Here is a 16,141-nt window from a genome sequence, read left to right on the forward strand (position 1 = left end):
TCCAAAACTTACATTGAAATAGGAATAAGAAGAGGAAAAATCTGAGCTAAACAATTGTTGAAATCACAAATGAGATTGTCCTCTTACAAGATCAATATCCAGACCTCCAGTTAGTCACCCAATAAAAAATCCCAGGCATTCAATCTTCACAGGGGGAAAGCTGCCAAGAAATTTAATAAAGAATGTTAATAACTTTGCATTTCTTTTTAAGTTAGAAAGCAAATACCTAACATACAGAAGTATCTGTGAAAAGGGAGCTTTCCATTTAATCTGTTCAACATGACAGCTCCAAGAACAAAAAAAAATTTTAAATAAAGCTAGACAAACTATACTTGTGACAAACAGTTTGTTCTCTTTTTTGAAGAACAGGATTATACGCAAGTTAAATTCTGCAAATAGTTTAGGCCTTTTTTTTTTTCCGGAAAAGTTGCGATAACATGTTTCATTGATTCATTACAGATTAGCATTATCATTATGTTGAAAATTGTCCCCAAAGCTTAAAAGAATTAAAAAGGTGTTAAAAAACGTTTGGGTCAAACAAAAATAAAATGACTGTGGGATTCATGGTTTGCTGAGAAGCAAAACTCATCCACGTTTCAAAGGTTTTTTTAGTTTTTCAGTTGAGACAATGAATCAAAAAATAAATTATCCACGTAGCCCTAGCCTTTATTTCAGTCTTTTATTCAAAACCTTAGCAAAAACGGCAGCAATATTTCTTTTCATTAAATTTATGGCCCTTTCATTTTAAAGCCAATTTGTTTTAAGATTCCTGCTGGACCTTGACGTTCGGCTACTTACAGGCTGTGTGTGCGGGGGTCTGGGCCGGGGCTCTGGCTGGAGGTGGAGCCCGGAGCCTCAGGTGCTGCTCGTGGAGAGACGTGCCTCACGTCAGCAGAAATAACATGGGGACCAAACGAGACTCCAACAGGAGTTAACATGGTAGGCAGAAGATGAGTTGGTAAAGGTAACAGGTACAAATTTCAGAGTCTTAATTCACTGTGCAAAAATACAGGATAAGAAATATGGATATTTAAAAAGCGCTAAGTGCTAGAGACTCAAGCACACAGAGCAGTCCAGCTTGGGCACCCCTGCTCAAAGAGGGACTCAGTAATTTGGGGCATGCACGTTTTAGACAACAAAAAAGATTCTGTGATGGATTGCGTATCCTGGAAGAGGAAAGCCTAAAAAAGCTAGAATTATTGTACCTTGAGAAAAGATAATGAAATTGTGGCTGATGAAAATACATTGCAGTAAGGTAGCTAAAGTTACTGAAAAATGAGATTTAAGATCTGCCTGACATTATTGAACAGGCTTGAAATAAAAACCTGGAATGTGACTGATAAAATCTAATCTCTGAAAAAAATACAATAGTTTCCATTATGGTGAAAGTGAAGGGTGATGTTTTAAAGCAGGATCAGATAACCCTGTGGAACATACCAAATCAGTTATTTTGGTTCTTGGGAGGAGCTGGCTGTGGTTAACGCTAGGGGAGGGAATTTGCACTACTTCTGTTTCTCTGGCGTTATAGCCATTATCGTCCTAGTAGCTGAATTGTGTGTTTATCATTTGGTATTTGAGTTGCTCTGGTCAGCGGTGGTTATACAGATGAGTCACATGGTGCGGTTTCTGCTCCTAGATGGAATAATGCAAGCTCTTCCAGAGCAAACAGTAGCACGCATTCATTTAAAACATAAACTTGCACCTTTGAAATTCCCCTTTGAAGAAAGATTCGTGTATGTCTCAGTTGTCCCCATGAATGTTAAGGTATAGAAAATATAACATGGATTTAAATGGACATTACAGTAGCTGTTGCGGCTCCTGCCCAGTTTCACTTGCAGTAGTTCCCTGTGCGCTCAGAAAACAGAAGAGCTAAGAATCTGCCAGTTTCATGACTGGATTTGTTAAGATTAAAATAAAGGTGCCCACACTTTAAAGTGAGGTTGTACTTGATGCCTGGGTACACGTCTGCTGGAAACCTGAGAAGAGAATTCAAGTTCCTAAAAAAACCCACATCCCTGGCAATGAAAACAGCAGGGTCAGGCGCACGTCTGTCAGCAGACCCTAATGCAGCCCAGCGCGTCGCTGCTCCGTGTCCCGGGTTCAGAGGGAGCATTGTGTCCCAGTGTCGAAGAACGCCTGAACTCTGGAGCCTTTCTCAGATTTGGGGCATGCTTAACTCTCTCCCATGCTGGGTTTCTGGAATCTAATGACAGTCAAACTCACCCTGCAGGTTTTCTTTTCAGTGAGAACATTACTAGGATCTCCTCTATTCCTTTTTCGTGGAGCCAACAGAACTTAATATTTCTGAGTTCTTTACTCTGCCAGATTTGGTGAAGTTAGCCAAGACATTGTGTTGGACAGACAGATGCACAAAAGCAGGTTACAAGATGGCAGTGCCTTTTTCGATTAAGAAATGAGCCCCTCCTCAGTCATGAATTTAGAACTGCCTGGTTTCCTTTTATAGGAATTTGGACATCTGAAACTTTGGGGTTCTTTTTCCCTCTTTTAAATACTTGATAAAGAAACTGCCATTTGCATAACATCGAAGCTACGCGTTATTCTCTCTCTTGCACTCAGAAGGTTAAGGGCTTGTTTTTCAGCTATTCAAGAGAGCCTGTTTGTAAACAAGAGATTAACAGAAATGAAAATATTCCTAAATGCATGTCCGTGCTATTGAAGAATGGTTTTTTTTTTTTTCTTTTTTAATATCAGCCAGTCTCAAGAAACAGACTGCTTGGCTGAATGTTTTTTCCCAGGGTAGCATTTCCTCTCTTGGAGGAAGGGTGCTTCAGTCACATCTCCGTTTAACTGTCTGTCCCTCATCCTCCCCACCCAGCCTGCTGATCTGTCTTTCCAAATATACCCTTAATTATGTATATAAAAATGTAGAAATTCAAGAATAGCACGCAATGGCGTGCTCAGGTTTCTACTCTGTTTTCATGACAACATGCAGTTCTGTTCCGTGAAGCAGCAGAACAGGTGAAAGATCACACAGACAACTGTTTCTGGCTTTGCAGTCACTCCTGGAAGTCCCAAGATATACAGCATTTCTCTGTTACTGCATGACCTTGGCATTTGCTTGAAGATAGACACGCAACATGCAGAATTAATACATGAGTTAAACTGAAAGAATGGGCTCCAATAACTGATCTGATTTACTATTGCTCTAATCTGTAGGACAGTGGATATCCCATTTTAAGTTGTTCAGATATGATTGCCTAATCTTACATTGTAGTTCTGAGAATGGATGGTGTCTCACAACCTGTTTGTCATCTCAGTCGTTTGTAGGTTATTTTTTAAACACACTGAAACCTACACAGTACATAGTCTCATTCTTTTAACTGCCGTTCAAACCCTGGATATCATCCAGATGAGCTAGTGAAACAGAAAGCAGATTGCTCCAGGGACTGTATAGGAGTGTCACTCGAAGCTATATGTGGATCGGGGTAAAGCGAACAATGGACTGAAAGTACGGAGCAAATCCAGCTTAGCTTATCAAGTAGGTATCAGAGCGGGTTCCACCATCTCTGCAGCTCTTGTTTCCCATGACCACGTATTGTTGCATCAATATAAATAACGGTTAAGAAATGTAGAATAATACAAAGGACTTTTACATAAAATTTATAAGAACAGACTGGCCCCACTTGCTTCTGAATCCTTTCCAGTAAGTGAGATACAATTTTAATTTTTTTTATAGCCCAGGCAATGCTGCTGTTCCTTTGGCGGTGTGCTCTGGCAGACAGCGTAAGGAGCGTGAGTAGCTAGGTCTGTGCCGCTGAATGAATTCAGAAGCTGGTGTACCTGCAGATCTCACTCACTGCAGCTCGAAGAGTGTTCTGGGTTTCTTGAATGCAGCTCTACACACATTTTTTCCTTTGGCCCGGGTGGAGTTCAGGAAGAAGCCAAAAATGTTCCTGCTTGTGTAATTCTGAATTAAGAGCTAAATTCAACTGACGTTAAATGTGATGTTTTTCCACCAGCTTGTGTAACTCTAAACAGAAGTTTTGTGATGTCATGTTCTCTGGCAGAGAAGAAAGGTACAGTATAGTTGGATTTGGAACATGGAGATTCAGCCTATTTGAAACTGTGATGAAATACGATATCCATCACCTTTGAAAGGCACCTCTTGCCTGCCTCTCTGAAGAATAGAGACGCCTGAATTTCTTTATTTGCTTTATTTCAAGCATAGCAGTTTATTTTTTGGAGACTTATCTCTCTTCCAGACCTGCTACCAATGCTCATTAAACACAAAAGAATTCCCGCTGCCAAGGTGTAACATTAAGATTACCTGTATACACATTCACATGCTTGGCATGTTTCCTGCTACAAAGATACTGTATGACATTTCCACAGTGATTTGTAGGATTAGATTCTGCACTCATTATATAAAGAAAATTCTGACTTCAGCATTGCCTAGACTACAGCTTTGGAATCTGAGATGTGGTGTGCAGATGCAGCCGCTTCAGTGGTGAAAGCTCTGGGCTGAGTACACCGTGTCCATGGGTTAGTGCTTATGCAAGAGAGCTGTATTGTGGCTACATGTTCCCTGATGAGATTAGGCAATCAATTCATATAATCTCTCATTCTGTTGATTGCTTTACTGCCAGTAAAAGGACCTTTATATAACTTGCCTGCACAGAAAACCACATCCCTTCTGTTTGAGAGATGAGACTGGCGACAGCCTGTGAATTTCCATGTGAGGTTTTGGAGCAGCAGCTAGATCTTTTCTTAATTAATACCCCAAGGCAACTCTGTTCCTGACTGCATGCTAATTTTTTAAAAAACAATAATGACTCTAGTATCTTTACGCGAGGCATCCGGCTTTTCCTCACAATACAGCTTTTCTTTGAGGAGGTATTGCTAAACCTCAGCAAAGCTGGGAAGCACTCTAGAAAACTCGGCGTCACTACTAGAGCGAGGCCCGCTGTCAGTCAGTCCTGGGAAGGGAAAATCACTTGGCCAAAAAACTTAAAGGCTACTACCAAGAAGATATGAATCAAGACTAGAGAGGACTGAAAAAAAAAAAAAAGTTCCTAGGAAGAAGGATAACAGGCAAGAGCAGAGAAAGTGTGGCAGAAAGGTGCACTGCCACGTTTTTCTTTGGCTCGCAGAGCAGGTATCACCACCATCTCATTAACATCAAAGTCAAGCTGGTGAGTGTGAACCTGAGCATTCCCAGCTATGGGTGATGCGCAGTGGGGAAAGGAGGAGGTAGGTGATGCAATACCTTCATCACCTCATTGCTAGTGCTGGGTAACACAGATCTTATACAACCCGGCTCCAGTACCTCTTCCCTCGTTAGGAACTGGACTGTTGTGCCCACTCCTGGTTACCAAATGTGAGACAGAAAAGAACAGCTGATGCCATGCTAGCTGATCAGCAGAAAAGGTAACATTTTCTCTGTGCTTCGTGGCATTGTCAACAGCAGAAGCAAACATTGCATGTTAACACTTGCCTTCCTTTCCAAAAAGCAGCCATTGCATGGGACAATCTTTCTAGTGAATAATAGTTGCTGATCCCATTTATAATGAAAACAAACACAGAGAAAATTAACTTAGGCAAAAAATAGGATCCAAAGACCATTGCCTTACCAAAAAAGATGCCACAGCTCAGGAATGAGAAGAGTCAAACCTGCAGGCCAGATCCAGCTGTCAGCCCACTTCTTGTTGCTCTTCTTCCCAAGGGTACCAGTTGTCACAGTAGTACATCTGTTGCATGGCCAAAACATAGGGAAAAGACTCAGGAATCTGGTCACCCAACAGGGATGACTGACATGTCTTGCCATAGGCAGCAGCATACCCAACCAGTGACTGGATACGCGCCAAACACAGCCAAAACACAGCCAAAATGTATTTGCTCCACTGATATTTCTATCAGGCGAATGAGACAAGTTCCTGAGAGTTTACAGGAGAGGGCCCAGGAGGGTGCTCTCCCAGCGCTCCACACCCAGGGCCTGCTGTAGTCAAAGGCTTCCTCACCAGCCCTAAGCTCAGCAAGAGGGATATAGCTGGGATGCAGAAACTGTACATATTCTGCCCCAGGCTGCTGCGTATGGTCAGTACCATAGCAATCTCTTTAAAAATTAGGCATCTAAGAAATAGGAGCTTTATTCTTTGGAAAATATCTGACATTGAAGGGATTTGCACGGGTTTTTTATCCAACAAAAGTTTATCCATTAAACCAGTTGTGTGCGCTTTTTTTTTTTTTTTCCCAAGTTTGGGCCCCTAAGCTTTTAAGCTGCAGTTCAGTGGAAGGCAACTGACAACAACCTCGTCTTACCTCTTGCAGATCTCTTAGGAGGAGGGATTCACGGATGTCCATACAAAAATCTCTCTCCCTTTGGGTACTGCACAGATACAACCATTGTGTTATGCATTGCGGTTGTTGGTGTAGCCCAAAAAAATCAGCAGAACAGCCTCCAGAGCAATTGGTCTAATGTGCCTTGTTCTTTCTCCTAAGCAGTCAAGGAAGTTTACATCAGGGACACTTGCTGTGTCCTTACTTTTGACCCAAATCCTATTTGGAAAATTATTGCCTTTGCCTGCTCATTAACAAACTGAGATTTGGCTGTGGAAATTTCTTGGAGGCTTCATAAACAGAGGAAAAAAGAAACCCCAGGTCTCTTTTTTCTGAGCAGGAGCCTATTAAGTAGATCCTAGAGATAAATGTTATGGCTGAATTTCTGAACTTAAAACAGATTATTGGCTGCTCAGATTGAAGGCTGGCTGGGGTCCATTTTTTCTCCTGTTTCAGGATAATAACACCAGCTCCTTCCATTTAGTGACAGGTGGCATCTGTCTTGCTCCCAACCTTTTTTGTTCTACCTTTTGTATATAAAAAAAAAAATAGGAGACATTGCTAATGCTTCTAATCATGCCATCTTCTCTTTCTGCAGGCGAGCGGCCTTTTGAATGCAACTGGCAAGGGTGCAACAAGAAGTTTGCTCGCTCCGATGAGCTGGCCCGCCATTACCGCACTCACACTGGAGAAAAGAAGTTCAGCTGCCCTCTCTGCGAGAAGCGCTTCATGCGCAGCGACCACCTGACGAAGCACGCCCGTCGGCATGCCAACTTCCACCCCAGCATGCTCAAGAGGCGAAGCGGGAGCAGCTCCAGGACAGGGTCTGTCAGTGACTACAGCCGCTCGGATGCCTCCAGCCCCACGATTAGCCCCGCCAGTTCCCCGTAGATCTACCTGCACTGGATGTCAGCACTTTGCCTCTGTTATCTATTGTGGAGTTTCATTTGTGTTGCACACATTTTAAAAACTCTATTGCTTCTCCCCCAGTTTGTTCCCCCTCTCCTTTTTTTTTTTTTTTTTTTTTTTTTTAAATCAGTACATAGCTGCCTCCCACTGCAATTTCCAGAGAAATTTTCTTTACCGGCCACACAAGTGGCCATTCTAACCTCATGGACAGATGGACTTAAGTGTTCCACTTTGTGACTCCTGCTGTCTCAATTCATCCATTTTATAACCGTAAACAAATCCTCTTGATTATTCTTTATAAGAAAATCTAAAAAAGAAAAAAAAAACACTTCACCTCAGGTGTCAAAATAGTTTTGTAAGACCAGATTGCACAACATGAGCATACATACACTTACAAATCAACTGTCGGATTGTGTCCCCCTTCTCCTTTCTCAGGGATGGATATTTATGTTACACAATAATTACAATGAAGACGCACCCTAACCACAGCCTTACTCTGTAAATATATTTGCACTCAGAAAGCTTTTTGTTAGGTTCTTTCACACACTGGGGAAAAAATAAACAAACAAACAAACAAACCAGAAACCAAACCAGTACTGGAATGTCGTACCAGACTCTTCCATTGCTCGATTTCCTGGTTACACACCTACAATGGGAAGCATCCAAACAGGAGTCTTCTTTCTTTCTTCAAGCCACCCTCTGCTTTTGGTAGCAAGCCGTCTTTTCACTTCATGCTGAAGATGCTCTAAAACCAACTTCCTACTGCAAAAATCTCTGTGAGGTTGATAAACTTTTTTTTTTTTGGTTATTTAATGCCAGATAAAATTCCAAGAAAAAGTTCTAAACAAGATGCCTTAAATAAGCAACATAAACAGGAGGAAACACATTTACACTGGGTAACATTTTCCTGCAAGGTGGCAAGGCATTCTGGAGGCATTCAGTCTTCTCTTTCTCCAAGTTATTAAGCTCTCTGCACTGCCTGTTCAGTATGGGACCAACAAAATATTCACATCAAACCACACTGACTTGAACAACTTTATTCTTCTTTCATTCTTTTTTTTTTTTTAATGAACTAGGGAAATAGCATAGCTGAACCAATGCCCATCAGAACTTTTATCAAGGTACTTACCTACTGTACAGCTGTATCTTAGGAAGACAAATTGCCTAAGACAGAGTTTCTGTATCTTGTTGCATCACAATCGTGGTCACTGGTGAAACGAAACAAAAATCATCATAACATATCTTCTGACTGGAAAAAAAAAAATGGATTTCTAAGTGTTAAAAAAAATGGCATTTTAGCTCAGCAGTACTTCAGGTTTCTCGTATATACACATGCCAGCATAAAGAAGGGCTCTTGCTTTTCTGAATAACTGCTTAAAAACAAAAAGGGAATCTTGGCTATTTTTCAATAATTTTCAAATACCGAGCTCTAGATAGAGCACTAGAAGGTAGATTTCTATGTTTTATATGGTAGAGAATACAGCAAAAGACCAGAGCATTGTGCTGTACTAGAGACCTCATTGGCAACAAGTACGCTTTCATTCGCTTGGCTCACTCAGATGGTGCATATCAGAATTTTAGGTCTTTTTGATTCTGGAGTTTCTTCTTTTTTGTATTAACAATACTGTAGGGTATAAATGCAGTCAAGTGTAGCACAGTGAAAAGAAACTCAGTACACCAAATCTGCTGTTTGATTTGAAGTGGATGCCTCCATGTTCCAGATGAATCTGTATCTTACTTGCTGCTTTGCATTGATCCAGTTTTGCAAGTTTTTTTGTACTGTATATTAACTGTGAGAGGCTAACATAGATTTGTAAGTAGTTTCATAGGTACTTCCATAATATTTACATTATTTCTAATACTAAGCATTCTGTCAGTTATATGGATAAAAACTTTAAAACAGTTCAAAGTGCAGATATTTCAGTATTTTTTCATGTTTATTTGCTTTGGATTTCACCTTTATAAAATCATGATTTTCTCCTTTTGAATTCTAAGCCAAGCTAGGCAAAATTTTACTCTTTGGTATAAAGAAAATGAAACATAGCAAGATTTTTTTGCAAGAAGACAAGTATTGTTGAATTTGTGTAATGAGTTGCCTAACCACTGTGGATTAGGGGAAAGCCAGATCTGTTTACCTCTATAAATTTCATTTATTCTTTGTTTTTTTTAACTCATCTGCTGAGATACACATTATTAACAGTTTGATACAATTCAGGTAATAGGAATTCACATTCCAATCATTTCTGTGACTGATAAAAGTGCTTTTGTGCTGTAGTTAGTATAGGGGCAATTAAGATATCTAGCTAAAGGAGTTCTACAGGTCAGTGGTGCCTTGTGCACATACTTTAAAACAATTCATAAAATACACGTTTCTCATTACATCTTAATAGAAGGATATGAGGAAAAAAATGAAAACAAAGGAGAACTAAATATCACCAAAAATTACAAGCTTTGCATTCCAACTCAGTTTGTTATAAAATCATCCCCTGCAACGAAAGCATCATTTAATTTCTTTAGCAAAGAAAGATCCACTCCAGTCTATTTATGTAGGGGCATAATATTCAGCGTGAATCAATGGAATGTAGGTACTTTACAAACAAATGTTTTGGAGCAAGAGTATTCCCACCAGGTTATAGCATACTGAGATTATGGGATAACCTATTCTGAATCATGCAAGAACCAGGTGATCTTTAACTCAAACAGTAAGCTAAATATTGTTACATATTTTCTTCACATAAATTATTAATAATTCTCCAAGATTAAATGGGGAGAAAATACTGATTCAAAGCTGATTTTGCAGCTCAGTTTGTCTAATGAGAAGGCTGTGAGTCGATATGTAGTCAACATAGCTATACTTTTGGGAAATTCTCTGACATTTGCCTTTACAACTTTAAAATTTTTATGTTTTAGCTGTAAACACCTCAGAGAGAGTTATGTGGACGGTCAGATTAGCGTGTTCTAGTATCCTAACTAGAGCTTCAAAAATCTCCATTAAATGTTTAATAAATGCTAGTTTTAGGATACAATGATGAATTCCAAACCACTAGTTTTCAAAATTGAATGTGAACAAAACTTCTCTCCATATTCTCACGTGTAAAGAGAGAGTTTTGGGTTTTCCAGCATCTACTTAGGAGCAGAAGTGCCAGCAAGGTCATAAGACGCTATTCTCATGATTGCTCCTCCTGAGATTTACAGACATGGGAAGTCTGAATAGCTTGAATTATGTTTTGAAGTCTGGGGGCTTATCCAAAGCGACCTTCTGTTGCTTCATCCAATGGTCTGATCTAAAACAGTCTCCTGGCACAGCAGCAAGTACTGCACACTCAGGAAACACTTCTCAGTCCTCCATCTGGAGTACATCTCTCTCTCCTTCTGCCTCCTACTTTCCCCTGTAATCTGTTGAGGTAGATTCTCACAAACCACAGACTTGCCTTGGTTGGTTTTTTTTTTTTTAATTTCAGAACATAATAACAGGTTATTGGTATTAAGAAAGCCCTTGATGTTTGTTTACTTTTCCCCACCCATGATTCTAGCTTCTTCTCTAAGAGTTGAGCTGCGCTGCCTTGAGATAGGAAAAAGGTACAAATGAAAATAATCACTTCACTACCAGCATTCAATTGAAACCGAAGCTACTCACCACCTCTCCAAACTAACAGCTCATATCTTAGGGTCAAGATGCTAATTGTACTCTGTGGAAACAGAGAGAAATGAGAGATCAGCGTCCTCCAGATTTCTAATCAAATTTTATTGATATAATTTAGGCTAGCTCTCAGAAACTCATTCACCCCTTCCATTAACCTCATCTTGTGCAAAGGCCTAAAGTGCATTAATGGCCACATGAATTCAGTTCTCCTCCTGCTTCTTAGAAAGCAGTCCTGGTAAACTCTAGGCAGCTACATTTTATTGTGTGAAGGCCCCTTTACCTTTATACATCCGCAAATTAGTTGTTCTTTGCTTCTATAACATGCGCGTAGTGTCTGTTTACAATACATAACTGCAAAGGTATATTTTTATAACAAGACATCAGAAGCCTCTGTTTAATGGTAACACCCAATTCCTGCATGTAGCCCACCCTCCTTACTGCATTAACTTTTAGCTCAGAGAGCCCCTATCGAGCTTTAAAAACTCATCAGCCTCCTTCCAGAAGGTCAGTGCTTTTTGTGTTTCGGGCAGGCAGGCCAAGAAACGGCTGTGTGAGGAGCTTACCCGGGTCTGGTTATTCAGATTCACGACTGGCCCCGTCCAGGTCTTGGTCATGAATTCTGGGATTTGAACTGTGCAAAATGCATCCTTGTTTTGGGGAATGCAATTTATCAACAAAGCGTAAGGAAAATGGACTCTGCGTATTTAAAGCTTACCTTTTCATAGCCACTTGATTTACTAGTTTCACCACGTGATGCCTACAAACTGACTTTCAGGTGCTCTTTTACTCCCTTACACCATCTGTTTGTGCATTTGGTGCTAACATATAGTCTGTCAGTGAATGGTATGATGAACTTCTGTATTTTTACCTTTTGGGGATAAAGCTATAGCCCTAGGCAGCCTAGAAAGTAATTGAATTATACTTGTTTACCCCCTAGACAAGGATATAGAAGACATGAGCCCATCCACTGGTAGAGGTTTTATATATGTATGTGTATATATATGGGTTTATAGAAACGTGCACATGTATATAAATACATATATATGTGTATATTTTTTTTAGTATGTGTGTGTCTATACATAAACACACAGCAGTGTATATATACACACAGAATAATGAAGGGATGTCTACAGAGCAAAAATAGGTATCCATTTCATTATAGCTAGCAATGGGTCTGAACCAAAATGCTAGATTCAAACACCATTGCCTTTGGGAAGTTTGGATGCCCTTTTCGAGATCTGCAGTTGAGTTTCATCTCTAGTTAGAGCCGCGGTTACGGGTGTACGTAATGCCTGCCGGGGACGTGCGCACGCACACGTGCTGCTCACGTGCCCCCGCCTCTGTGGGTGACGGAGAAGGCGTGCGCCGGCCAGTGCGCGCGTGCGCCGGTGTACAGGCGTGCTTTCAGCTGCGGAGAACTGCGATGCTACTGGTGTCATCTTCACCCGGACGATTTTATCAACAGCACATCAGTGCTTCCATGGGTCACTTTTCAACTCTATAAATCACTACATTGAAGTATTACAGTTGTACAGTTATATGCTAATCTATTCTTGCTCTGCTGTAACTTTTTATGTATTTTATACTGCATAGATCATATATTGTGACAATGTCCTATGCAACAACAGTAAAAAAGGAAGAAAAAAGGAAAAAGGAGGAAGATTAACAACTGTAAAATATCATCTTAACTTGTATGCATGGTTAGTGACGTTTACATTTTCCAGAATAAAACTTATAATTATGCAGTATTGGTTTTCCTCTTAATTTACTTGTCTTTGTATCAGTTAAAAAGCTGAAGCTAGTAAATATTTCTTCTGTTAGTTTGAGGTTTGATATCTTGTTTAATATCTTTTATCTGTTTAAATTTCGCCTAGCGTTATTGTTAAAAAAGTGGATTTTTTTTTTTAATCATTGAGACAAAGTCTATGTGGTGTTTGTTTTGTACTCTCCTTTGCTTTGACTGGTATCTTGTAGTTGCGTAGTGAAATTCCTTTGTTAGAGCTGGGGTATTTGTTAGAGCTGGTGCTTTCCTTTCCTTTCCAAGATGCTTATGAGATTAATGTGCATGAGTTTAAGGTCAGAGAGCCAACCACCTTTAAAAGCCCAATCCTTGCACATTTCTAATATCGTCTCTGCAAGCGTCAATGTCCTGTAGGAACAGTAAATTTAATCTCAGCCCCTTGAGATATTCTTTCCTCCTTGTTAAAGGTGAGGAAATGGAAGCACAAGAATTGAGTGACTTGCTCAAAGACGTGAGGCTATGGCAGACGTTTGCCATTGTCCTTTGAAAATATCACCACTCCCTCAGGAAAGCAATTTCATGCCCTATAGTGAATAACTCTCTAGGGAACATTATAACTAATTGCAAAAATCATTTAAAAGAGTGGACTACTACTGAAAGAGAAGTACTAAAATACCCTTACTAAGGTAGGGGCAATTGTGGGAATAACTTTAAAATGAACACATTTTCTTGCGCAGAAGTCATGAAAATTGTTCAGAGCAAGTAACTTGGGGAGCCATTATCTTTAATAGCAGGTTTCCCTGTGTGTTTATTGCAGTGTTGAACTGCCAGTGCTATTCATTATCTCTGACCACACACCAGTGAGCCTGGACATCTGTATGTGTCTACGATCAACTGCTGGTTTATAGCTTACACAAAGGAACTGGCTAAATCACATAAATGCTTTAAACCGTTAATGCACTATTTAAAGGCTTGTTATCTGGGAGTAACATACTCTTTGGGCGTGCAGTGGATAGCCTCGACTCCTCATTAGCGAGCCTCTCTGGAGCAGAAGAAAAAATGCCAGTATCTGGCAGACCCGGAAAACCACATCAGCTTGTTTCATGCTTCTCTACAAGCATTAGCACGATGCGGCTTCTCTCTGCTTCTTTCCAGTCTCTGTGGTACAGCCAGGAAGTTACCAGCAGAGCACTCTGATGCGCTAGGGATGTGAGAGTCCATAAGCAAAAATCCAGGTAAATCCATCTAATACCAAAGGAGCTGAGGTTCCCAGCAGACCTCGTGTATCGGCCCGTGTCTGACTTCTGCCCCTATCCAGTTTTCTGGCCTCTCTCTCTGCCTGAATTCACTGTTTGCACTAGAGGGAAAGGTGGTCAAGTGTCCTTCTTTCACTAATGCTGGAGAAAGCAGAGATACGGATTCCTGCGCCTCTTCTCTATGGAGGAATGAGTTGGAAGTTTCCTGAAAATACAGGTTATACAGCACTTCCAGGTACTGTTTGTTCGTGAAGATCGTCCCCAAAGCATTTCTGAAGCCTTCCTAAGTGAAGGATCCACTTGGATATCCAGCGTTTGATAACAGAGGGGCAGACAAAGCTTGTTTTTTAAACTTTATAGAAGAATGAGAAGAGAAATAAATCATTTTTAAAAGGAATTACTTGGGACGGTACTAGCTGCCCGAAACGCAGATATAAAACATGATTCTCAGTGCAAGTATGGGGTTGTTGCCATGGTACAGTGATGTTACGTGCCTCCCCACCCAGACACCCACACAATGAGATGGGTTTGTTAACACATTCTCATCAGCAAAAGAAACTGCTGCTCTCGGGTTGCTAAACGCACGGGTTTCTGCCCTGCCTGTGACTCAGCACTCGCCAGCTGCTGCTCCTAGACTTGGCACGTGCCCATCGCTTCGTGGGATAAGAGACAGCGCTGCGAGAGTTACGATGGGATTTTCCTCTTTACATTTACCTGTGTTTCACTTCCGGCTTCAGAACAGTCCACCTTTAGGTTCATTGCCACAGGTTTTCAAGGAAACACACCCGTGACGTACTTTGCCAGTTGATCACAAGAGATTAATTAAAGTGAGATAAATATAAATAAACAGTCAATAGAAACAGAGAGAAGACAGAGGTTGAACTAGAAAACAGGAGGCAAACACGAAAAACAAGCGTTTCAGAGGGGCCGAGCGCTCCTAGCAGCGGACTAGGAGGGCCCGTGCGGCACCGACGCGCACCCGGGGCTTCGCTCCCACCGAGAGCGGTCGAGGGGGCGCCGGCGTCAAGCCGTAACCCAAGCAGGAGAGCACGTGTGTCCAGCCAGCGGCAGGGCAGCTGCGCCTGGCTGCAAGCAGACAGGGAGCAGGAGGGATGTTGTAACACATTTCTCCAGGCCTGCACCAGCCGGGGGGGAGTCTGGGCGCCCGACATCGAGGAGCAAGAGCGGAGGGGGAAGCGTGAACGAACACGGTTGCTTGGAGCCAGGTTCCCGCCTTGGGCAAGCCAGAGAGCAGGGTTAGACTCAACAAGTCTGCAGGAAAAAAAGGGTGAAGAAAGCAGATCTGGGAAAAAGCGAGTGGGGTTTTGGACAGGAACAGGCCCCAAAGGTCTACGAACACTGCGAACAAAACCCGAACAGCAGCAGCTTCTTGACAGCTCTGCCTCACCAGGAGAAAGCAGCTCCATAGCCTAACTGCTGCTTCAGCGTAATTGTAAATAAAGGACCAAACCTGCCATCAGCAACGCCAGTAGCGCTCTGCAACTACAGACAAGGGCGTACGCTCCCTGCCTGCGGCCAGCTGAATTCAACCCGGGTTATGTCTGGACGTCCAAGGTAGCCCCAGGGGCGGTTTTGGCTGTCTTGGTACGCTAGAAAACAGCCCGCCGCTGCCCCGTCCGGGCCGAGCCCCGTGCCGGCGCAATCGCGCTCCCCCCGGCCCGGGGCCGCCCGCGCTGCCTCGGGGCCGCCCGCGGCCGCCTTGCCGCCGGACGCGTCCCGGAGGGAAGGGGCGCCCTGCCGATCCCCGGGCGCCGGCGCAGCCCAAGGGCGAGAGGTGGCGGCTGGGGAGGGGCTCTCAGGCACGCGGCAGCCGGGGAGCAACGAGGCGAAAAAACGTGGGAAAAAGAGAGGAAAAGAAACGGTGCAGATGAGCTGAAGTCGGGGGGAGATGAGTCTGGAAGAATGAGAAAGAAGCACGGGGGGGGCAATTTTAAATCCTGCTGTAGAGAGGAGAGGAGAGGAGAGGAGAGGCCGGACCGCCCGGCCCGCGGCGCGAGGCAAGAGGGGGTCCGGAGGGGGGGGCCTGGCGGGTAAGGCACCGCCGGCCTCGGCAGCCAGGACCCGGCGTCTTTAAGAGGCCGATGTTTGTATTTTCCCATGCTCTCCTATTGCGGAGATAACTCACTGAGTCATGTCTCTGATCCTGGAAACAAACTGAACAGACGCAAAACAAAACAAAACACAATAGCAACAGGAAGAGAGAAATCCCTCCCGGCCGGCCGCCGGGAGCGAGGGGCAGGGCAGGGAGGGACGGAGGGGCCGGCGGCGGCGGGG

General features: G+C 42.5%; 1 protein-coding gene across 1 annotated transcript in view; it reads left to right on the forward strand.

Annotated features, from left to right (window-relative positions):
* The window catches only part of KLF13 (KLF transcription factor 13), a 37,871-nt gene extending 25,274 nt beyond the window's left edge, over positions 1 to 12,597 (forward strand). The window contains exon 2 of the mRNA XM_009681494.2: positions 6,896 to 12,597. Within this exon, the coding sequence (XP_009679789.2) occupies positions 6,896 to 7,188 (293 nt within the window). The 3' untranslated portion in view covers positions 7,189 to 12,597. The remainder of the gene's footprint in view (positions 1 to 6,895) is intronic.
* Positions 12,598 to 16,141: the final 3,544 nt, after the last annotated feature.

This window comes from Struthio camelus, chromosome 12 (genome assembly GCF_040807025.1).
Source record: "Struthio camelus isolate bStrCam1 chromosome 12, bStrCam1.hap1, whole genome shotgun sequence".
NCBI lineage: Eukaryota > Metazoa > Chordata > Aves > Struthioniformes > Struthionidae > Struthio > Struthio camelus.